The sequence below is a fragment of the Coturnix japonica genome, chromosome 2 (assembly GCF_001577835.2).
Source record: "Coturnix japonica isolate 7356 chromosome 2, Coturnix japonica 2.1, whole genome shotgun sequence".
Lineage (NCBI taxonomy): Eukaryota > Metazoa > Chordata > Aves > Galliformes > Phasianidae > Coturnix > Coturnix japonica.
In genome coordinates this window covers 119,125,786-119,151,032 of record NC_029517.1, presented here as the reverse complement: position 1 = coordinate 119,151,032, position 25,247 = coordinate 119,125,786, and the positions used below count along the sequence as shown (strand labels likewise).

Below are 25,247 nucleotides of genomic sequence, written 5' to 3'. Positions count from 1 at the left end.
ATAGAATATGCCAGCATCAATACTTGGGACATGGTTTAGTGGGAGCTATTAGTAATAGCTGAACGATTGGACTGGATGGATGATCTTTTAGGTCTTTTCCAACCTTGGTGATTCTATGATTATATGATTCTATATTGATGTATAAATATAGGTAAATATAATACTGACATACAGATAAGGGTGGATTAAAAGAAGATGATGTGTACTGAGAAAGGCCAATGGGTAACGTTCATAGTTTGCACCGGATATATGGCAGTAATTTGAGAGGGTGAACTCAGAAGAGGTCTCCCAGAAAGGCTGTGGAACATTCATTTTCAGATATCTTCAAAACTCAGGTAAATAAGGCTCTCAGCAACCCAGCCTAACTCTGAAGTTAGCTCTGCTTCGAGCAAGGGGCTGAACTTGATGATCTTCAAGCTCTCTTCCAAACTTAATTACTCTGTGATCCTGTGTGGATGTCTATGTATGAGTAAAAGCAAGAAAGCAGTGGTTATGTGAAGCTTGGGGGAAAAAAAAAAAAAAAAAAAAAGGGAAATCTATGTAAAACTATGTAAAAAAATATGTAAAAAAAACAGTTCAGTTTTCAGCTTTGCATTCAAAAGGTCCATCCTTGTGAAGCCAGTTTTCTGAAGCTGTACTAGAGCAAATATAAACTCATATGTGCATGTTGCAAACCACAACTCTATAGTTTGAGTGTGATGAAAAGTATTCCAAAACAGAAAGTGTGGTAGGCTTGGTATGCAGTGATTTTTTTTTTAAAGTCATTTTCTCATCTATATGCTGGCAAATTGATTCACCATTCTCCAAGAGAAAAGGATTGTCTGCTACTGCCAAGCTGGCATTTCAGCTCTCACCTTAAGAATGTGATATCCATGCATGAGGAAACTGTATCGTGCACTCTCCAAGAGAAATATGGTGTCCACAGCTGGCAGACAGGATCTGGCTGTCTTGTGCCAGTCCAAATTGGAAGAGAACGACACACATCATTTACAGCATGTTTTTCTCATTACTTTTCCTGTGCTTCTTTTTTATTTATTTAATTTTGGTTTATTTTCTTGAAAGAACTGGAATAAGATGTCACCCCTTCTTTCCACATGTTTTGCTGTTAACCCTTCTTTCCATTTATTTTGTTGTCATGAAGACATTTCTTTTTAATGAATTTGTTCTCATTCAGACAATGTCTTCATGGATATTCTTGGAAGATTTTCATGAGGAAAACCTGAATAATTGGGTCAGAAACTGTGAAGTTTGATTGTTTCAGAGAAGTCAGAGTCAAAATGGCGACAATCTTTGATCCCTTACTCAACTGGTAAGAGAACTGAGTTGGACTGCATCTAATCTCAGACTCTTCATATCTACAATCTTCTTCTATATGTCATAGGATATTTTTTCTGAGAGTAAACTTTTTAAAAATGAAAATAGCTTTCCACAGAGATTATTAACATTTCCATAACCTGACAAAAGAGTATGGGATAGTTTTGTTTCACTGGCTTTATGCATAAAATAATTTCTATTGGTCATTGTAGCTTAAAACTAAAAAGAAGATGATTGGAATTCTTCCTGTTGTTTCAAAACCAGGGGACAGTTTTATGAAGATTTGTTTCTTTGCATACTGTGGATATTTAAGATTAACCAGGTATGGCCGGTTAGAGCTTGAAGTGAAGCAATGCTGGTGTCAGAAGGATGCACCAAGCAGACTTCTCACCCTATTTTGGGAACTCGTGGTTTCTGTAGAGTTGTCAGGGATGCTGGGAAGTCCTTCGTGCAACTTCCTGCTAAGAGCTGGGTCACCAGAGCTGAGATGAGGTTGCTCAAGGCCTTTCCAAGGAGAGTGAGCGAGCAGCTTCTCTGGGCAAACCTCCTCCAGAATTTATTCATTCCCATAGTGAAATTTCTATGCTGCAACTGAAAACCCTCCTATTTCTGTGCCATTCAGTGTCTCCTATTCTTTTGCCTGTCACGTCCATAAGCAGCCTGGCTTCACCTGTGCAGTATCCCTCTTGTGCGTTCAGGAAGGGGCCTTTAGGGCCTCCCCAGATGTGCTCAGCTCCCTCAGCTTTCCCTCACAGGGCCATACTCCTACCCCCAGATGTGTTGGTGGTCCTCCCATGGCCTTGCTCTAGTTTAAAAAGGCTTAGAACTGGGCAGAATATTCTCATACTATTAGTTCAGATCGTATTTTGAAGAATTCATGAATTAAGTATATTTCAAGAATTTAAAGGAAGTAAAAATTGACTCAGAAATACAGTGTTGGAAACAAGGTTGTATATGAATATTTCTTTCAGTTGTAAAGCTTATCAAGATAAGAACTCATTTCTTTCTCTGAAAATAAAAGATACATCTCCTCTACTGCAGTATAAAACTACATAGACTTTCATAGTCTTGCTGATACTCTGGTCTTGGGAAAGAGAGTGACTGAAGCGTGGAGGAGTTGAGTCTCCCAGGTACAGCAATTTGGAGTGATGTAGCAATTTCCCTTAAAATTAACTTCGGTATTGTTTATTTTAAATCTCTCTCTGCTACATGATGAAGTTAGGATGGTTAGGATGGTTGCAAATCACATCTTATGGAAACCAATAAGGAATAGAAAGATTCGATTACTTCATACCGTAAAAGCAGCAGCATTTCAGCTTAATATATCCAAATGTAAAAGTCAGTGAAACCTCTGTGGAGCACCACACATAAAACTGAATATGCAGTGAACAGAGCTCTAATTCTGTAAAATAATATGATTTCAGGATGACGTGTAATGAATCATTTCAGCACTGTTCAAGTGCATTAAACTGGCTGCTGAGACTTTTGAGTAAGCTATCAAAAATACACCCCTTCCAACAGCTGAAGCTGCTCCCCAGACTCATCTGGTATTTCAGTTATTGCCACATCATCTTCTTGGGCCTTGAGTAATGTATTCTTCCCATGAGCCTGTCCATCAAACAGCACTGTTCAGATCATTATCCCAGTTTCTCACTTTGACAAAACCTCCTGGAAGGCATAAAGTGTTGATTAATGACCTAATGCTGCGCAATGGCACACACACGGTTTAATGCCTACAGTGAGCTCTTCTCTGTTGATTTCAGTGAGAGTCCAAAGAGATACAGTTTTACTGTGTCCAACAGAATCCATCCCAGTACCTTTCCTTCCTCTGTTCTTTAAACTCACAGATAACTTGACTCTTTTCCCTCTCCTTGTAAACATGCTGTAGTCTCTGCAGTATGTAATTAGGCTTCTGAACCACTGACATCACTCTTTTCAAAATCTTTCATTATTTTTTCTTAATCAAATCTCAGAGTTACCTTCACTCTTCTCGATTTGCCAACCATCATAGACAGCTGGCTATGTTTGCAGTTTTGTTCTCCATTAGCTCTGTGGTTCCTCTTGTTCTTTTCAGCCTTTCTTTCCTGTTTCCTGTTCCTGTTACCATTCCTTCTGAAGCTCACTTAGGGGTGATCCTCATCCACCTTCCAGATGCCCAACATTTGTTAACTAGACTCTTCAAGACATTTCTGCTTTCTCCTTCTGCTTCTATCTCTGGGTTGTCATATTCAGGTGTCACTCCCATAACAGTGAATAACAGCTGTCAGTTTTTCTCATTCGCTGAAACCAAAATCTGGGCCTTTCTCAAATGTATCCACAAACAAAAGGTAAAGCTTAAGAGACTTCTCAGGTGCTTTGAACACATTTATTGTGAACAACACTATCACATTTGATTGGTGTAAAGTATTGTGGTCATTGCCTGTGACTTACCTTTCCATTTGTTAACCAAGCTATACCAAGAAAATTATTTCTATGCAGATGATTTCTAGACAAAAATTTTCCATCCATCGTCATGTCACAATTATTATTCAGATACTTATGGCCAAGTATCTTGCTTTCTGCAATACTGCATTCTGTGAACTTAAACCTAATTGTAGTCTGAAATCTGTTTGGACCACTGTTATTGGACATTGGCTTTGATTATAATGCTCACTTTCTTGCAAACGTCCCCTGGAAGCCTGTGCTACCCTTGGGGAGACCTTGGTCACCTTCAACGCCAGCAGGCCACCTGTTTAAAAGTTCCCATATATGTATTTCTAACACATCCAGGTCTGGAGCTGAACTAGCTGGAAGTGCTGGTGTCAGCACTTACACAAAAGACTCCCATGCTTATTTCCAGAGATGAGATTTAAACTCAAAGCCCCAAGGCTACAGGTTCATAGATCTGAAAATAAGAAACAGTGGTTCCCGAAGCTGTCTTTAGGGTGTGTTTAACACTTCCGTTTGATTTCCCATTCTTCTACATCAAAAGATGCTGCTACTGCATAAAGTCTTAGTCTTAGCTATCTGAAGCATAGCCAGACTTGGTATATTCACCCTGAAGAACTGTTTGTCCCTAAATATCCTCCACTAAGGTAAATTATGACCTCTGTTGCATTAAGCTCTGTCTGTCTGTCTATCTATCTATCTATCTATCTATCTATCTATCTATCTATCTATCTATCTAACCATCTCTCTCTATCTATAACTCCTTTGGAAAATTACAGTGTATAAGTATGGAATCATAGAATGGCTTAGGTTAGAAGGGCCCTTAAACCCCCTGCTGTGAACTGTATTCCACCCACTGCATCAGGGTGCCCAGGGTCCAGTCCAGCCTGGCTTTGAATGCCTTCAGGGGTGGGGCAACCACAACTCTGGACAGCCTGTGCTAGCACTTCACACCATCCTCAGAGTAAAAAAGTTAAAAGTAGAGTGAAAAGTAGACTGAAGAAAACAGTAAGCCACAAACCATATATATGCAAGCCTTATTTCTTGCACTTTTCCTTAGCATCCACTTTGAATCCCCTCAGACACCTCTGACACCGAGCTGGAAGGACCTTGGCTGACCTAATTCTTAGGTCTGGATGAGTTAGCTGAAGGTTCTGGCTCTGCAGAGTAGCAGAGTGGGACCTCATACATTCAAATCTCCAATAACAGTTATGGTAAATAAAGATTTGTCACCAGAAGTTATTATTCTATATTGAGGTCACAGAATCAGTAAGGTCGGATAAAACCACTAAGATCATCTAGTCCAATTGTTAATCCATCACTGCCATGCCCATTAACCCATGTCACTCAGCATGACATCTCCTTGTTTCTTGAATACCTACAGGAATGGTGACTCTGGGCAGCCTATTCCAATGCATTACCATCCTTTCTAAGAAATTTTTCTTCATATCCATCCTGAGCCTCCCCGGTGCAACTTGAAGCCATTCCCTCTTGTCCCATCACTGTTACCCAGGAGAAGAGGCCAACCCCCACCTCACTACAACCTCCTTTCAGGGAGTTGTAAAGAGTGATTAGGTCTCCCCTGAGCCTCCCCTTCTCCAGGCTGAACAACTCCAATTCTCTCAGCCACTCCCCATAAAACTTGTGCTCCAGACCCCTCACAGCTTCGTTGCCCTTCTCTGAATATGCTTCAGTGCTTCACTGTTATTCTTGTAGAGATGGGCCCAAAAGTCAATGCAGTACTCAAGGAGCAGCCTTACCAGTGCTGAGTACAGAGGGATGATCACCTCCCTGCTCCTGCTGGCAGTTTCTAAGGCAAGCTAGGACTCTTAGCTTCCTGGGCACACTACTGGCTCATGTTCTGCTTAGCAGTGATCAACATTCCCTTATCATTTTCCCATGCACAACTTTCCAGCCACTCTGCCACAGATCTGTAGCATTGACTGGGGTTGTTGTGGCCAAAGTGCAGGGCATGGCACTTGGTCCTGTTGATGCTCATACAATTGGCCTCAGCCCAGCAATCCAGTCTGCCCGGATCTTTTTGTAGGCACTTCCCACCCCAAGGCAGACTGACATTCCTCCTAACTTGGTGTCATCTGAAAACTTACTGAGGAGTACTTTCAATGCTCTTATACAGGTCATCAGTGCAGATGTAGAACAGGACAGGCCCTCAGCACCATCCACCACTCTGTGGGCTTGACTATTATCCAGTCCTTTACTGATCAGAGTGTACCCGTACAAACCAGAGGCAAATCATATAACTTGTAAAGATCTTCACCATTCATCCTCACAGTTACACAAGTGTAGCACTGCTGCTGTGCCACATGTGAGCACAAAGGAGGGCAGCCCAGGGGTTACAGCACTGAAAACTTGGGAAACACAGGACTGAGTTTGACTCTGTTCTACCCCTGCCTTCTGGATCCAGGCAAGTGACTCGCATTCCTTGTAACTCACTCTGCTGCAAAGGGTACCAATGCTTTTCTGCTTTAGAATATTATTATACTGATAAATATAGTCAGAAGTTCTGAGGTCCAGGGGCAGTGTGTTAAACACCATACAGCCAAACTTCCCCTCTCTGTGGTCAGATAGATCGCCCAAGCTGTGGAGGAGAAGCTTGCCTGGGTCCAGCAGCTGCCAGTGCAGTGGATGATGTGAGGAGATAACAAATGCCCCTGGACAGAGCTAAGTGTTTCTGAGAGCACTGGGGTACTCTCGTGTTCCATCCTCTCTTGGCAGTGCTGCCTGGTTCCAACTTCACCAGGGAATCAGCGCTCTGCAGTACCTTTGCCAAGCGGAGATGTGGAGAGGAATGGCTAAAAGTCACTCTGTGCACGTATACCTGGGGGTTTCAAGAATAACCTTCCCAGAACAGTGCAAGTGGGTCCTCAGTGGAGAGCTTAGGGAGATTGAGAGATGCGATTTTAGGAGCTGAAAGAAGGGAAAACGAATGGCTTAAAGTCTTCAAAACAGGGCTGAAAGAGAGAAACAGATTTAATTACTGAACGCTGCGGGAAGAAGGAAAGAAAGAAAGAGCGAAGTGAGCGTGCTCTATGCACGCCAGGAGGCTTTGCAGGAGAGGCAGCGCCGAGCCGAGCCCGAACCCCGGGGGTCGCGGGGCGGGCGGCGCTAAGGCCCGGGCGGGAGGAGGCGGGGGCGCGGCGCCGGGCGGCGCTAGGGCGGGCGGCGGCGGCGGCATGGCCGGGAGCGCGGCGCGGCTCCATCCCGCGGCCCCGGGGGGCGGCCCCCGCCGAGAGGCTGCGGGCGGCCGGGGGGAGCGGGCGGCGCGGCGTGCAGCCGGGCGGAGGAGAAGGAGGAGCGGGGTGTGTGTGTGGGGGGGGAACGCGGACGTCGCTCGCATGCGGCCGGGAGCTCCCTCCCCCCAGACTCGAGCCGGGCGCGGGGGGCAGCCCCGCGGAGCCGAGTGGCTCTGCGGCCCCGCCGACGGGGCGGGCTGGTTGCGGGGCCGCGCCGCGGAAGGTAGGGGAGGCGGCTCCGGCCCCGCCGTGCTGCGACCTGAGCGCGTGTGGGCGGGGTGCGCCCCTGAGCCGGGATAAATAGCGGCTGGCGAGGCTGACAGCCCGGCCCGGGGCGAGCGGGTCCGGAGGCTGCGCTCGCTGTAGCGCCGGAGAAAAAGTTGGGGGCACTCGGTGACTCCGCTCGGAAGCTCCGCTCCCGGCCGCAGTCGGACCGAGCTTTTTGTTTCTTTTCTTCTTTTTGATTTTCCCGAGGAAAGCCGGAGAAAGGGGAGGGCAAGAGAGGCTCGCGGAGCCCGAGCGGCGCTTTCCCCTTCTCTCTCCGCGCAGCGCAGGGGCGATGCTGGAAGGCGCCGCAAGTTCGCAGCTCGCGTTCAGGGCAGCGGGAGGCGCGTGAGCTCCCGCAGCAGCCGCTGCCCCCTCCGCCCGCCCCGCGCCGCCGCCGGAGGAGGCTGCCCGCCCGCCCCAGCGGCCCAGAATGCGGTTTCGCCTTTTCTCCTTTGCCTTGATCGTCCTGAACTGTATGGATTACGGCCACTGCCAAACCGGCCGCTGGAGACGCGGCAAGAGAGGTGAGTGAGGAGGAGCCGCGGGGGCCGCCGTGCCCGCCCCCTGCCCGAGGCAGGTGAGCCGACCCCGGGCCGGCTGCACCGACGGGCTCCGCCGACCGCCAGCCCCGCACCGCTCTCGGAGTACCGGAGTCCCGCGGCCGCCCCCCGGTGCCGCCGCGCGGCTCCGCAGCGGTTCGCAGCGAGCGGGGTCGCGGGGCGCGCTCTTAGGTTTGGGCGTTGAGGTTGAGGTCCGCCCTGCGGTCTGGTCCCGGTACGGCGGAGCCTCGGGCAGTGGTTTGCAGAGGTTTTGCTTTGTTGAGTGGTGAAGTTGGGCTCGAAGCGCGCAGAGCACATTGAGAAACGGGGAGAAGCGGTGCGTTGGGATCGGGTCTGTTTTGCTGAGATGCTGCCGCTGCGGGTATTGCAGAGTTGAGAGCGGAGCGGTGTGTCTGTACAGCACCCGTGTGGCCGCAGCGGTTACTGCAGCTCGTCCCAGCTGTCAGCAGCCTGCGGGCTGCTTCCCTCTTTCTTCCTTTTATTTCTTATTTTCTGTCGGACAAATCACCTTCAGTATAGAATGTTTCTATTTTCTACATGTTCTCAGTCGCTTTGCCGTTCGTTTCCCCGTTCATTTCACAGCCTTTCCCCCCTTTCCCTGCGCTAACCGTATATCAGGTGGCTCCAGCACTGGGACAGACGTTGGGATTTCGGGACAAATAGAACCGATGGGATATTTGAGTGGGGAGGGAGCGAACATCTACAATGTAAAGCCGGTACAGATAGCAGTGAAACTTGCAGAAGAGCTTGTATTTCCCCGCAGCCTCAGAGTAGGCACAAATAAAACTGTACGGCACTTTAATTTTGATGGTTCTCCAACAGATGGTTTCCAGAATTTAACTTCAGTGTGTGGCTAAAACGATAGCAGTCCTTGAAAGTGACCAGCCTATCTATGCTAACAAAGGGGATACTGTGTCTTTAATTAAATGTGGAACTACTTAGAGTGCTGACGAGACAGCGGAGGGTGATAGCGGTATTTCTGCTTTACAACAGAGCTTAAGGGCTGCATTGTGGGAGCGCGAAATGAATAGGCATGGAGCTCGAGTTGTGTGAATTGTCCTCTGACCAAACCTAAGCTGGTTTTAATTGATCTCATGTTCGACGATTGATCTCGGAGCAATTGTTGAGCTTGTTGAACAATTGGCTTTTCCAAGGAGATTGATTTAAATTAGTTTTTAGTTTAGTTATTGGATAAATAAGGTCGGTATTGATAGTTGACTTACTGGCACTGTTTTGTGCCATCACCTAAGGGTTCTGTTCTGTGCTTTGAAGAATGTGGTCTTTTCCAGTTAATAAAGCTGAAGAAGTAAGCGCAGCCAGTTTTGAGCACTGAAAGCAAAAGCTAAGAATGCATTCAATACTATAATAGACGTTTGCCATGACACATGCAGTCTGAAGTAATGCTTTCGTACAGGACTCAAAATTCCAATAATTTCACAATTTTTCCATATCCCATCTGCAAATAATCAGGCATTCACTGTGGGGTACTGGCAGTTAACGTTTCTTTGGCATTCTATTTTGTCTGTTACATGATCTCAGATGCTCCATAATATCATTTTCTTAATGAAATGAAAAGTTTGGCATCAATTCAGTCTCCTGTGTGGTAGAAATCAATTGCATTCAGTCTGGAATCAGGGCAAAAATCATGTGTAGCTGACTTTTTTTTCCTTCTGAAAAGCAGCTGAATTGTGTATTGTGAATGTTAAGTATATATATGGCTGCATATTTGTGTGTTTGTAACTACTGTGGGATACTCCAGTAAACAAGAATTTAGTTAATTTGGGTGGACGTTTCCAGACTTCTGTATTCCCCTTCTTCTTTCAACCCTTTCTCATACCAAGGAATCGTGCAACACTGCAGTAGAAGTGGAATGAAATACTGTTGCTTAGAATGTGGCTCCCTTCTGGCATTGGTTTTTGCCCTGTTAGTATGTATCCCTGCTTTAAAGGTTGTGCTTTATATGTATCATAGTCAGCAGATGCTGTGAATGCCACTGTTCCTCTTAGTTACTCCGGTGGCTCATTAGAATCTGCTCTGCAAGGTTCAGGCAGACCTTACTTCTCTGGATACACTCAAGCACCTCCTCCCATTAGAGGTCTTGAGCCTAAGAAGGTAGATATGATGATTTGCCTTCCTAACGGAATCTATTCTAAAAAGTATTGAAGGGTATGTAGTTTAAAAGTCCGTAGTCCAACCTTATCACTAGCTGAATAAATACCAAAACGCCTCCTTTCCCTTTCCTGTTTAATTGTTTAATTCAGTTTTTTCCCCCACTTATTTTGAATGGCTACTACTTGTTCTTTCTCTATGTTGCTCAGCATAAGATGTGTGACTCCATGTCTTAGGATTTCACTGAACGTGGTGGTGTGTTTGAGAGACCAATTATTTTGAGAAGTGAGGAGAACAACTTTCCTGAACTTCACGTCCAAATGGTAGTTGTATGTAGAAATGAAGATTGTTAGCCATGCTTATCAGGAGGACTGATGGTATTCTGCAGAAGCATTGACTGAGAGGAGTTTGGTTTCTATGGAAATGACCACCAAAAAAATGAGTTGCTGAAGTCAATGTGATAGCAATGTCTACGTGGACGGGGAGGCTTTTCAGTAGTAAGAGAGCCTAAGTGGAGCTGATGAGACCACTGCTGGAATAGTGCAGAGATACAAATGGGACACATTCACATGAGGAAACTGGAGTTTACCTACATCCCAGAACTCCAGAAAAAGCTGTGTAGAAAACTTGTCTTTCAATTCAGTTTGAGGCTTCATATTCAGTGAGTGTGATAAAGGCTACCGTACATCCTCATGTGCTAGATGTTTTCATTCTGTATTGAATAAAGGCTGCGTCACTGGAAGTGCATGAGTGGTGAGCAACAGTGGTGATGGCAAAATATCTGTAGGTAGGAGTAGGAGGAGGGCCTGGGAATGGAAAATCCCCTGTTTCCAAGTGGCTTAGTAGAGCTCTGCCTGGAGTGTCTGTAGGAGTATATGCATATATGGAGGAACATAGTCACTGGAATCTGATTGAATCTGCTTAGATGTGTATTACCTTATGCAAGATGAAGATCTTGACCACACATTAGTTATTAATGTGTTACATATGTTCACAGCTAGAGGAGAACTTATTGAGATAAAGCTATTTCTCAAACCCCTATATCAATTACATAATTACTTGAGAAGGGGATAATATCAGAGCCTTTCTCATTTGTATGTGTGGTCAGGCTATAGGAAGGGCTGAGGACTCAATTATGAGGGAAGAGGAATTAAGGAAAAATGCCTTGATTAAGGCATATACCACATCTGCTTTACAAGAACTGTAATGACTCCAAAGAGCGACACGCTGCCTTGAACAACAGCAGCAGTCATACAGACAGAACAGAGAACACCTTTTGATTGTCCGTCAGTATCCAGGCTTTTTCTCTGTGCTTTCTTCTCTTTGAACTTGAAACATGTGTTGCATTTGGAGGACTGTGAACTTTTTGCTGGTGGGTTAAGGCTTAAAATCCTTCTGGAAGCTGTACTTTGAACTCTGTGTTTTCCTCAGGTGTTACTTAAGTGCTTGTAACAATTTGTAAAAGACATGTTAACACTTGCTGGAGTTATTCCCCAGGTACTTGTGATCAGTACTAACGCTCTGGAGGGTCGCTTCTGTTCCTCAACCCTTGGCTACTTGGAGTAGTTAGTTATAAAACACTCTGTATATACACATCATATTACACCAGCAACAATATCCTAACAATGAATCCACTGAAAAGTCAAACTTGAAAAAAAATTTTGGCTACTTACACCCTATTGTCTGGTAAGTCTAAGGAAGCTTCTTACACTAAAATGTCAGCAGAAACCAAAACTTGTGTGAATGAAGGAATAATGAACTAGCTGATGGCACAGTGTCACTGAGGATAATTAGTGCTCAAGTGGATTGTGAGGGTTTGTGATGGGGTGCTCCAAATGCAGGGTGGTGTTCAGCTTGGAAATGACCTCTGAAGTCCAGGAGCTTGATTCAGTTGCCTGATGTAGGTTTCTAGTACTGCTTGGGATCTTTAAGCTACCCTTTTGGGCCTGGTAGGCTTGATGGGGATGTGTATGACCTTCTGGAGAAGTAATTGGAGGATTCCCATAGAGCAGCTCACATACATCTGACACCCTGAGGTGGAAGACAAAAATGGAGAGCACATCCCAGCACGTGCTATATGTATGCATGCTTGCCCATTCCTGTCTGCATCCACTAGCTTCCATTGCTGGTCACTTGGAGTGAGTATACTGGGCTAGATGGGTGTCTGGACAGGCATAGTATCTCTGTACTTTTACTTTCCTGTATTAAAACCTGTAGGAAGATTTGTAGAGTGCTTTCAGTGTATTGAAGGGTATATTTGTCTGCTTTTTGACTTATTTGAGTGCTTTCCAATGTTTGGGAATATGTCTTCCAAGGCTTAGCTGAAATCTATTGCCAGAGCAGGTCATAATGCATGGCAAGTACTAAAAGTGAGGGTGCTTACTGATTAGGGAAGTTAAGGCGGTGTAAATAAGGCTGTTTCACAATGAAGTCTATCATCTGCAGTATACAAGGACATGTAATTACTATGACAAAATACTACCATGCTAGTATACTTGACATAAGTCTTTGTCAGTAAAAAAAGTCATTATTTAAAGGGCAGAATGTGGAAAAGTGTTCACTACCAAAATTCAAGGCTCTTTTGCTAAGAGCCTGACTATCCAACAGAGGTCTTCTTTTCATTTCTTATGTAGCTATTTTTAATTAAAAAAACACACAAAACAAAAACAACACCCAAACACAAACCTTAGCTACTGATTAGTTTTTGTAAATTAGGGAGTATTGTCAAGTCAAAAGTGCAGATCATCACAGGTTACAATTGGACTGTACATCAAACTCAACAACTTACAGCTGAGTTGTAATACCCCTTTCCAAAATGCATCCTTGATTATAAATTTCAGGAATGGAATTTACTTGACTACACATAATTATCTTCAACATGAATATTGTATGTTTCTTTTATAGTTGATGGAACATTGGTCAGTGTGGTCAATGGAGCTGTTGGTACAAGTTGATACCTCCCTTTGATTGGGCTCCAGAAATATTAATAAACTCAATAAATGTTAAATAAGATCACTTACTTGCCTCTTAGTATATCTGAAGTATAGTTCGGATATGCACCTTTTTGTTGTTGGTTTCTGAAACAAGCTGAAAACAATACCAAATGAGAAGGGAACCCACATATCCGACTGTCTTACATTTTCTACACAAATTATGTTGGTGTAGCTCTCTCAAAAGTAACAGGTATAGACCCTGGAAAGCTCAGCTTTATTTTTTCTTAGAGGCTTGTTTTATTTCAGGCATTTTTAATATATATGAAGCTCGGAAAGTAATACCTCCTATTGGAAGGTATTTCCATGGACATTTTCATGTGGAAGCTACAATAGTTGCAAAGAGCACAATAACAGTATTTGATAGAGTAAATTCTCATCTGCAAAGCACTGTTTTTCAATATAGTAGTCACCATCATCAGCAGATTCACATGGGTGAACTGATTTAGACTCTTTGTTTTATGGTATGACAGCTGTGCATGGCCATCTGGAATATGGCTTGTCTTTCATATTGCTGTTGCCACTGCTGAAATGCACCATCCACTGCCTCACTGTGCTCACATTCACTGCTTGGTCTTAGTAAACATTTGGCAAGTATCAGTGAATGCCAATGGATGTCATTTTTTTTCCTGCACTGAGGAGTTCAGTTCCACCCCTTTCCTTCATAGGCACTTCCACGTCAGATACCATTTTGTCAGACTGTCCCTCTGCTGCCATCTGTCATGTGGCAACAACATGTAACGGGATACTGATGGGAAGATTCAGCCTCTGGTGTCATACCACCATCATCTGCTTCTGATGTTGTGGGCCAACATAATAAAATAGGAGGCATTACTTTTGGAGCAGCCCTCTTAAAATACTAAATTAAACCACTTCTTTCCCCCCCCCCCCACCCCCATTATTTTTCTTTTCACCACAAAGATGTGTTTGGGCACAGTTTGAGAACCTTCTGGTATTTGTCTAGTCTCCAAGTGTTTGCTAATACTTTTCTTAGTGAAAAAGTATGACTTCATACATGTTGGCTATTGATAATGCAAAAATGTAACAGTTTGATCCTTTCATCACAGGCTGCTTTAGCCCCAAAATTAGGTACTGACATAATGTGTATATTCATTGTCTGTGCAGTGCTTGTTTAGTAGATGCAATACTTTTGGAAGTGTTATTTGGGTGCTGCAAGGTCACCTTATGCGTGCAGAGTGAATCTATTACTTTTTTGGCAGTGATGTTGGCTTTATAGCCTGTTAAATCTCCTCTCTGAGTTCTTTTTTTGTTGTTGTTTTAGAGTGTGGAAATGGGTTGCAACACGACTTTTTGATACCTGGTTCCTGACTAGTCCATCTCACTAAGTGAAGTATCAGGTGAATCCTACTCCTGAGGCCCACTGGGCAGATGCAGAGTTTGGGCTGTGCATCTGCTTCTGTCTACATAATGGCTTTGTCCAGCCAACTCCTTACATTAGAACCATTTGTTGACTAGGGCTTGTTTTTGTATTTATTGAACTTCATATATCTGTGGGCAACAGGTCAACTTGCCCAAATTGAGAATGAAGTGATGGATCTATGTTTCTCTAAATCTGATCCAGCTGTCACTTGGTTTACCATGAGATGAACAATTCTATCCATTTCATTAATACACTTCATTAATACCTTTGCAAAACTCTGGGGACAAATGAAGTTGAAACAGCTTGAGGTATTGGCTCCCAAAAAGACACACTGGTACAGCAGTGTGTCAAGCACAGAAGAATGAGAGTCTGGTTGACAGGCATTTGGATTAATGGTACCTTTGCAATATAGTTTCCATATGGAGATAGGGAAGGGGGAATTACAAGAAACTGGTGTTTGTATGTATTGTATGCCAAAAGCTTAGTTGATGAGAAGGTCAGTAGAAGTAACCATTGTAGGTCATTACAAGTGCTTCTTTCTGCAGATTTTCTCATCCTGGGAGACTATGAGGGTTTGAGGCATTGTGTCCTTAGTTTTGGCCCATTTCAGCACTTTGGTTTCAGAGCCAAGCACATCTGAGCTTTGTATTGTCAGTGTTCCCTGGAGCAGGTGCATTTTGTGAACATGCACACCTTCCTTGTCCTTATGTCAGTACCGAAGTATTCCTGAAGACAAGACTGAAATTAATCTATGTAGCTTTGCATTAGATTTTTTATTTGTTTGTTTTTATGTGCTGAGTTGCCTTTTTACATTTCTTTTTGGATGGTGGCATGGGAAGATGTTGGCAATTTCTTGGTCTTTCCTCTTGGAGTGTAAAACCTGTGTGGAGTGGAAGAACATAAGGGAATAAAATGTTAATGTGGGACAAAATGGTCTTTTTCTCAGCTGTTTCTTTTAATCTATCTTAAGTACCTTGACTGTGTAATGGCAAAGGAATGGGAGGCTTTTAAGATCCAGTCTGTTAAGATGTGGTTAACGGTGTAAAAACAAGTTCATGATCTGCTTCCCTGTAATAGGAGAAGCTTGTGTTATATCCTTTTGTAGCATATAGTTTGGCATTCAGTAATTAATTAATCATGGCTGCCAGTAATTAATCAGTTATGTGTTACAGTAGAGCCAAGTGCTCCATGTATCTGTGAGATTTTGTCCTTTCATAGATGAATGGAATTCATGCTATTTAATGACTAATTTTTATTTGTTTTTTCTTATGGGATGGCATTTGAGTGGCTTTAGCGAGGACAGTGTAATTAAATACAACCAGTATTTAGAACAGGCATGCAATTCTGTAATTACTTTTCAGAACAAACACTCATGATTGCATTATGACCACTGTTTGAAGAGGGCACCAGCAAATATCATGTGCAGTTCATGTAGATTCAGGATGTTGTGAAAGTCTTTCCAGTAAGATTTACTGTTAGTAAATAATAACTTTTTGCGCTCTAGGATTTTTAAAATGTAAATCTAAAAATAATCCAGAGCTTATGGGTGAGGGATTAGGAGGCTTAAACTCACCTTGCAGAAACTTTTGTCCTTTTATTTTTTGGGGGGCTAGGGGGTGAATCATCATCCTGATGAAAAACAGACACAAATGTGGATGTAGTGAGGCAGAGTGAGGGCCTTGAAAGATGAATGATGCTTGGGATATCAGCAGTTGGGTATTGTCACTGAGAGGTTGCATGAACACTCACCCAAGCAGATTGGATGCAGCAGTGAATCTGTGCTTATGTGCTGGGTAAAACTTGTACACGTCACACAAAGGGAAAACAGCTTTTGTGTGAGAGAAATGCAGTAGTGTAACAAAGTATAAACTTCCTGATGCGGGTAAGTTTTTTTTTTTCCCTCAGTTGAAATGCTGTCTGAAATATGTTACAGACAAATACATGCACTAACGTATGGTCTCTGCAGCCGTATGGTTGCCACCTTTTGAAATAAAAAAGCACCATCCACCCAACCCCAGGCCGACCACATCAGACATATGGCTGCAGTGCATGCACACATCATCTGCATGTGTATTATGGCCCAGACTACAGCCAGTGCACCTGAGCTGGGATTTGCCAGGTAGGTTGGAAACCACAGAAGCAATGACTTTGCTTGGCGAAGTTAGATATCACTGACTTGCTCAGTTAGTTCCTTTCCAATTGCTGCAGATTTGATTGCTGTGTTTTTATTATAAACCTGCTAACCTTTCTGTTGGTGTACTGGCAAACCTGTAGCTAAGCTTCCATTAATGATAACTAAAGGTTACTAATCTTTTATGTTACCTGCAGCGAGTTAGCATTTAAGGATCCCAGCCAAGGTGGGGCCTGGTAGTACTGACATTGCTTAGCTGATGGCCAAGGAAGAAACTGAATCAAAGTCACCAGAGCAAAGTCTGGCCTGGATTTCCCTCCACTAGCAGGAATGATCCTTGGCCTTTCATTACAGCTTGTTCAGACCTGTTTTATGTCCAGCTGTACGCAGTACATGCTAATAACATGATGGACGTGGGCTTAGTTTTGACACAGCAAGAGGAACTGTAACTCAGCAGGAGGCTGTAATGTAGCCAAGGGGCCTTAGGTTGTGTTTACAATGCAACAAGACAGCAGCCCCTTGTTTTAGTTTGTTCCAAGCTATTGCCTATTATTGCAAAATGCTTACGTATGGCCTCTGACTTGAGGTGCTTTGCCCTTGCAAGGGGTGGGAAACCAAATGATGTTTTGTAGGTTGTTTGTTTATTTACCTAGCCTCTTGGAATTGCATATTTCAATGCCTTCAGAGGTGGTTTCACCTCTAAATTTGGTCCCCCCCAAAATAGTCTGATTTCCCCTGCTTGGAACCCTCTCTTGTGAGGAAAGCTGACTTGAGAAGGCATGCTGCCATTTGCAGATTTCCCATGCATAAAACTTTTGTTAACACATGTACACATCAAAGCCAGTGGTAACAGAAAATAATTTCCTGCTTTATGTAAATGTGAAGCAGCATATTGGTGTGGGGGAAAAATGACGTTATGGCAATATGGGAATTAATAATTAAAACATGCAGTTGAAAAGGTGCTTCTAAACAGGTGCTTTGGGTTCCAGCTGTGTTTCTCACAGCAGTAGTGAGGTCTGAAGAACTGCAGTGACTTCACTGATGCTGAGACCCCAGTGGCCATGGTTTCTTTTTACAGTTCTATGCTTTCCTTCATTTTAAGTGCTCATCGTAACTGTTTTATTCAGTCTCAGGTATTACTGTCTTCACTGGTGGCCTCCAGAGGAGGGATTGAATTTTAGGAAATGTGGAGAAGAGGAGGCTTGGGGATCTCATCAGCGTATCTTAGGAGGGTGTCAGGAGAACAAATCCAGGTTCTTTTCACTGTTGCCAGTGTCAGGAGAGGAAGGCAGTGGGTGTGAACTGGAACACAGATTCTCCCTCTGAGGCTGTAACATCTATTCCTTGGGGATGTTCAGAAGCTGCCTGGCCATGGACCTGGGCCCCCTGCTCTGAGTGTCCCTGCTGGAGCAGGGGTGGGCCAGAGGGACACAGAGTGCCCTGCCAGCCTCAGCTGTTCTGGGATTCTGGGAAAGGCAATTTGGTAACATGTCAAGTACATAATTGATGCCTGCTTGGTTTTGGAAATCATCAGCTGTGGAGAGGAAGCATGGAGTGTCCAGTCCCTTTAGGAATCCCTGGGGTACATGTGCTAAATTATCTGCAGTAATAACCTTAACTGTGTTGAGGGACTTAGTTTGGACTTAACATTAAGGTTATTGAGCAATGTAAAGGAGTTTCATTGTGTTGAGTGGTGATACAGGAGTTCTGAGTCCAGTCATTTTCCTTTCAGCAAGACTCTCAGGCTCGCAGAAGTCTTGAAGTATCATCTACTCCACCCTGACTTTACTTCTTCTCCTGATGTTAAAAAACAAACAAACAAACAAAAACAACAAACAATCAGACAAAGAAAACCAACTAATATTGTTGCACAGGGGAAATGAGATGTAGGAGGCAAAACCAAACAAGATGAAAACATGGGTCTATCTGGGTGATCTGTGCTTTTTCAAGTTATCAGGCAACACAAAATTGGGTTCTCGATATCGTACCAATTTTACATCATAGGAGTTTCTTTTCTCCTCAATATTCTTCTTTCTGAAGTTAACATTTTCCAAATACCAGAGACTGACTTATGAATGAGGTGACTGAGATACTAACTTTGGTCTCGCTCATTTTATCTGTGGATGATGCCAAACTGACTCTGGTAGAGTGCATACAACCAAAGTGGTGCTTGTTCTGGTGAGTATTGCACTGTCAAGCAGTTGTACTGTCAGGTTATACAGGAAGGCCAAATGTCAGGTATTTCTCTTAAATAAGAATTGTAGTGTGCTTTTTCTAATGCTGTATCTGAAAACTCACACTTTTTCATTCCTTTTTGTTCTTTCCATCAGACTCCTGGAAAAAGTCCTGCTGCTTCCAAGTTCTAGTTTTTGTAACTTTAGCAGTGGCATAAATACATGTAGGGTTTTTCAGCTTTTGGAAGAGGGTTGAAATGTGACTCTATTAAACCTGAATCTGAAGACTGACTTGGTTCATATTGTTTTCTCTTAATAGCTTTCCAAGCAGCCGTTAAGTGAAACTACTGCATATTGAGCCGGGTGTAATATGAGGCTCATTGGGTAAAATAACATTAGTCTGTGCTACTTAAACACACTCTGAAAGGCTTAAGGAGGAGAGGAAGGAAAATATTTGAAGAGATCAACTGGGATGTGGTGGAATACAAGTAATGTCACCTGAGAAGGATTAGAATTTGCCAAAGCTTGACCTGAATGAAGACCTCCATTTAGGGCTTGTGTTCCTACCAGATGAGCTGCAGTTAGTTTTTCCACGCAGGGCTTTCTACCAGCAGTCAAAGTGAAAGAGCCCAGTGATTTACTTGGCTTCTGTGTCTCAGTAGCAGTGAAGTTTTTTTTTTCTTCTTTAGTAAATAATAAAAATATGAATCCTAGTTTAACATTGTTTCTTATTAGCTGCAGCTGGCTTTTTCTAATTATCGAGGTCGTAAGAGAATGTAGCTGAGAAAAATGTTGCTATTTTCCTCACTGGCAGATCATTATATGCGCTGTAACTGATAGGCAGCTGCATATCCTATTCATATCCTTAGATGCAGAGAGCCTCAAAACTGTGTACTGACACCTCAAAATCCAGAAGACTATGGAGGAGCTGATAGCAGTGGCATTTTATCTGTTGTGATTTTTATTCATTTTATTTTATTATGAAGGGTCAACTAACCCAGCAGCCCCATACTCTTAAAAACATGCCTGCTGTGATAGTCTCTTTGAAAACAACTTATTCTTAGATACCTAGTGCCTCTGGAGTAACAAGTAGCAGTGAGGTGGGCTAGGGCTGGAAGTATACAAAATAGTTTCTCTTGTGTCGTGTTACTAGGTGGATGTTCACCCCTACAGGCCATTATAGCCTGTCTTGGAGGTCTGAGAATTGCAGCAGGGTTAAGTGTGAAGTTCTTTCATATGGAAGTCAACATGATTTATGCTTGGTATCATCATAGATCTTTAGAGGTAATGTTTTATCCTATGCTTCTTGGTTTGGGCTTGAGTATGAGAGGTTGGGAGTACCTGTGTGTGGAGAGGAATTTGCATTTACCAGCAAGAAGTTCTTTAAGCCTTTCTTTGAAGCATTATTGACTGCTGCTGCAGTGAGGGATGCTTTTGCTCTTTGCATCAATTTCCATGTGAAATTTTTGTTACCGCTTTTCTTTTCACTGAATAGCAAGATCCATGCCAGTGGTATTTGGTTCTGTATTTCTATAAGGTTCAGCTTAGCGTGCACCTTTCAGGGCTTGATTTTCCTGAAACACACCGTAAGTCACAGTTAAGCCTAGCAAAAAAGTAATGAGAAAAGGCACGCAGTGAAATGCAGCACTGTGGAGGAATATGGCATGTCTCTCCAGAGGCTTGTATGGGAATGATTTAATGTCAGAACTAGTTAGTATTATCCTTCTCTCTCATTTACGTCTCATTGCTAACTTCTGAAGCTTTGGCAAGCACTAACCATTTTGTTTAGCCACAAACATCACTGACTTGTTTTTTCATCAGTGCTTCTTACAGTTGTAACTCATTTCTCGATTTTTGTCATTCATGCTTAGTTTGTAACAGAAACTATATCTGCTCTCTCCATGAAGTAAACATGTAAAGATCCCCATGATATTCTACTGTATGGAGTAATTTCTGTTTTGTTTACATATTTTAGCCAAGGAGAAGCCTGATTAGCTGAATATTTAGTAGCATTCAAATACATCCTAGAGCTTTGCATTTGCTGTTTGATGTTCCATTTTATAGCTTTACTTAAATGCTCTGCAGGGATTGTGGTTTAGTGGTGGGAGCATGAAATTTGAATCCAAGGTGCCTGTTTCTCTTACCAGCAGAGCTGGTCAGTATGTTTTAAATGTCAGATTCTTCTATCCCACCACCCTCATGATGCATTTTCTCATGTATGCAAAGAGTTTTCTTTTTCCTTTTTTTTTTCCTTTTTTTTTTTTCCCTTCCTTTCCTCCCCCTCTTGTCTTTTTTCTTCTTCTTTTTAAATAAATGTTGAAGATTCATAGTTTAAACAGTAATTGCGAGTGCCTCAGTTTCCCTGGTGCACATGGCAGTGTTTCATTACACTGCATTTTAAGTTGTATCAGTGATTTGTGTGGCTGAGGGGTCCTAGAATGTTAGTCTCCAGGCATGTATACAGTCCTTATGAGGGATGATAAGCACATAAATGAGTTTCCTGCCTCCTCAGGTTCACTGACAGAGCAAACATCTGCATGTAGAACATTACATCCATGCCAGTGGTCTAAGAGATTTAGAAATGGTTTGTTCTGGCTGATGTGAAGTCTGTGTTCTCTGCAGATTTTTTTCATGGCAAGATGTGTCCGAGAGAGTTTAAATGCTTTTTTTTTTTTTTTTCCCTGACATATTTTACTAATTTTCAGACACAAAGGATAGAGCTCTTCATATGCAAGTAGTTATTTGCAGTAGACTGATTAATTGCAGTGTGAAAGATTTATATATGCATAGAGTGCAAGTGTATCTTATTTCATACCTAAATAAGATAATTACATGATAAATACTTTGGAAATGGCAAGAGATTTGAGGCACCTCAGACTTCAGCTTTTAAGTTGTTTCAAAGAGGTCTGCTTTTAGAGAACACCTTCCTGGTTTTATTTTTTATGGGAACTTACCTGAAAATGGAAGCATTGCTTTAAAACTCTAAGGAAAAAAAAAAATAAAAAAAAATCAGTAGCTTCTTGCCAAAGAGTAATCTTAATTTCTGCTTGAAATGTCCAGAAAGCTGAACATGTGGGGCACACAGGTAAATCATTTTTTATTTAATTGAGGAAATTTTATAGCCATAAAGTGGCAATCTTTCTAGGCTGCTGTGATATAAGTGGATATGAAATACAGAAGCTGTTTTTTCTTAATGTTATTCCTACTAGACGAGGAGATAAAGCTGTACGTATCTGAACAGCAAATGAGCTCCATCTGTTCCAGTTCAAGATCTCAAAGTCTGGTCCATCATTTTTTTTTTGATGTCTCAAACTCTGATGCCTTGAGTTGACAATAGGGAGGATGACAGAAGATTTGGTGGATGTTTTGAATGTGCTAAATTAGTGCAAGCAGGATGTAAAGTACAGTGCAGTGGGGATTGAATTAAAGTGAGATACTGCAGTGAACCATCTATTTGTGTAGTATGTAAACAGTAAGTAAGAGTTTGAGAAGTCTTTCTCCATATCTTAGTAAAACTTGGATATATACATGTATGATAATATATGTATATTTCTAGAGTTATATCTTTCAGGTTTAATGTTTCTCCACCATGTTTAGCGGCACTTATTTTTTCTTCCTCTTATCTTCTTCCTTTTAAAATGGATTACTTTGCTACTCCTCCTCTCAGTTATATGCAGCTTTGACATAATTTTTAGTATTTATTTACCCATACCATGTGACATCATGTGGAAGGCCATAAAGCTGTGTGGAGCCAGACAAGGGCCCATCTCTGCTCAGGAACTGGTTGGGTGTTGGTGAGTTACTGTAATGTAGATATATATCTATATACGTATGTTGTTGTTTTCACCTTTTTCTTTCCATTTTCCTTTTCTGTCTTAGTAAATAGCTTTTATCTCAGCCCACAAACTCTATTTTGTTTCCAGCTCTCTCCTTCTTCCTCTCTCCTTCATCAGTGGGGGTGAGAGAACAGCTGTGTGGTGCTGAGCTGCTGCCAGGTTAAATAATAACTCTATTTAATTAATGACACATCCTCCATTGACCTGAGTGCAATGAGAATATCACCACTGGTTCAAAAGTGTTTTGTGAAGAGCTGTGGCTGGGAATAAACTTCTTATGGGCTTTGGTAGGACCGTGTTCCTTTGCTTGTTTGCACAGTACTTTCTGTATCTTCTGTGGACTGTGTTTAGGCTTTAGATATCGAAGAAGTAGCTGAAGTGAACTAGAATCATAGAATCATAGAATGGCCTGGGTTGAAAAGGACCACAGTGATCATCTAGTTTCAACCCTCCTGCTATGTGCAGGGTTGCCAACCACCAGATCAGGCTGCTCAGAGCCACATCCAGCCTGGCCTTGAATGCCTCCAGGGATGGGTCTTCTACAACCTCCTAGGGCAACATGATCCAGTGCATCGCCACCCTCTGTGTGAAAAACCTCTTCCTAACATCTAACCTAAACCTCCCCTGTCTCAGTTTAAAACCATTCCCCCTTGCCCTATCACTGCCCACTCTTGTAAACAGGAATTCCTCCTCCTGTTTATATATGTTCCCTTCAAGGACTGAGAGGTCACAATGAGGTCTCCCTGGAGCCTTCTCTTCTCCAAGCTAAATAATCCCAGTTCCCTCAAACTTTCCTCATTGGAGAGGTGCTCCAGCACTCTAATCATCTTCGTGGCCCTCCTCTGGACCTGCTCTAAGAGCTCCACGTCCTTCCTGTATTGGGTGCCCCAGGTCTGGATACAGTACTGCAGGTGGGGCCTCACGAAAGCTGAGTAGAGGGGAACTATCACCTCACAACAAGCTGCTTCTAGAAGAGGCAGGTTTGTTCCTTATAAAATAAATAAAAGAATAGGACTTCTTCAGATTTCTGGATTTTTATTTACTCAGCATAGTTTTAGCATGTGAAATATTATGGGCATGAACACGATTTAGAAAAACTTTCTTTTGTTAGCATTGTTACCAGTTTGGCAATAAATAAACTGTACCCTGTCCAGTAGATAACTATTTCATATTTTATTAGAACAATTTGGCTCCTGACATGAACTGTAGTCCCATTAATCCTGTAATATAGTGCATAGGATTGGAAAAACACAGGATGTAAATATGTTCTTCATTATGCACTTTAATGCAAAACAGATATATAGAGCTCTTTCTAGAACATGGTAGTCAGAATGTACTAAGCAACTAGCAAATTGTTGACTAGACTCATCTGCTATTAGTTTATTTTGGGGTTAGGAGCAAACGGCTTAAGAAATCTCCATTACTTCATGTTACATCTTGATGCATACCATATCTTGCTGGACATAGCTTAAATAGGTAGGACCAGCATCTCTATTGCCTTCATTAAATCCAAAATCAAGGCAACTTAAAGGTTTTGGTAGGTCTCACAAAAGAAAAAGACTCAGTAATGAGGATGTTTGGCAGTGATGTTATATAATCATAAATAAAAATCTAGTCTTGTTTTGTTTTCTCTGACCTTTTAATCTGGGACTTTGTTATCCTTCCCAGGTTTAATCTGAGAGTTCCTTAGATCTTTCTGAGTGAATTAAGATTCACTGAGTCTGAGAGGTCAAGTGAATTAGTTGGTACTATTTAGTGGAAACTGGAACAACTTCTACAAGTAAATGGTTATACAGATTTGCTACAAGAAATATGGTCTCTAAAAGCTGAGAACCAGAATAACCTGAGTTGCTGGCTCCTTAAAGATAGATACTTAGTTGTGTAATTGCCTTTAAGAATAATGAATATTGATTGACATGAGGTCAAATGGAAAGTGTTTTCTGTTTGTGCTTACTCTAGTCATTGGTTAGGCTGGAAAGTATACTATAGACTATATCTTAATTTCATCTATGAGAACCATACATGTGGAAAAGAAGGTTTAAGGTCTTTGAATACAGTTATCATATTCTCATGCAATGTCTGCCTCTTGGATTGGTACTGGTGCTACCAAGGTGGCAGGCTACTGCTTCAAATTGGTTAACAGCAAAATGCAAGGTAAATTCATTATATGTGATGTTTCAAAATGTGATTCCCGAAATGAACCCACAATATACTCCAGAGCTTGATATAGCTTACTAAAAGCTATCTTTTTTTGGTGTGTGTTGGCTTCCAGGATAGCTGGACTTCCAATACATTTGTGTATGTGAAAGGACAGTTCCTTTAGAAATGAGTTTGGAGACCTTCTTTAGGGACCACTTAATTAATACTTAATTATAATGCTGCGTAATTCTAATGTGGCATTAGTGTGCCACCGTATTACCTCTTTTCCTGTCCTTACATGATAGGATAGCAGAATTTTCAGGTACTCTGAAACACTGTGTGTGTTAGAATATGATTTCCATGACACTGGCAGCTGAGCAAGAGGTGTCAGTACTAGTTGAGATGGAGTGAAAAAGAATCTGTATCCTTAATATTGTCCCTTTCTGAAGTCTCAGATCTTTCCTATTAGGAATGAAACCACTATGCTTCCACAGCACAGATATGGTTATTTGGGAAAGCAATCAAAGGATGTAGTAGATTTGGTGGAAAAAAATAAGGAGGTGTTTTCCAGTGGAGGAGGAGGCTAGACAGAAAATTAGGGAAGGGAAACAAAAAAAAAACCTTTTCATGAATACCGCTCAACTTTAATTAGAAGTATAACTAAA

General features: G+C 42.3%; 1 protein-coding gene across 2 annotated transcripts in view; it reads left to right on the top strand.

Moving 5' to 3' along the window:
• Positions 1-7,063: 7,063 nt before the first annotated feature.
• Positions 7,064-25,247, top strand: part of RSPO2 (R-spondin 2) — a 92,932-nt gene continuing 74,748 nt past the window's right edge. Inside the window, exon 1 of one of the 2 annotated variants that reach the window (XM_032442879.1) lies at positions 7,064-7,786. In XM_032442879.1, the coding sequence (XP_032298770.1) occupies positions 7,693-7,786 (94 nt within the window). In that variant the 5' untranslated portion in view covers positions 7,064-7,692. The remainder of the gene's footprint in view (positions 7,787-25,247) is intronic. The other variant, XM_015856160.2, reaches the window with a different exon arrangement.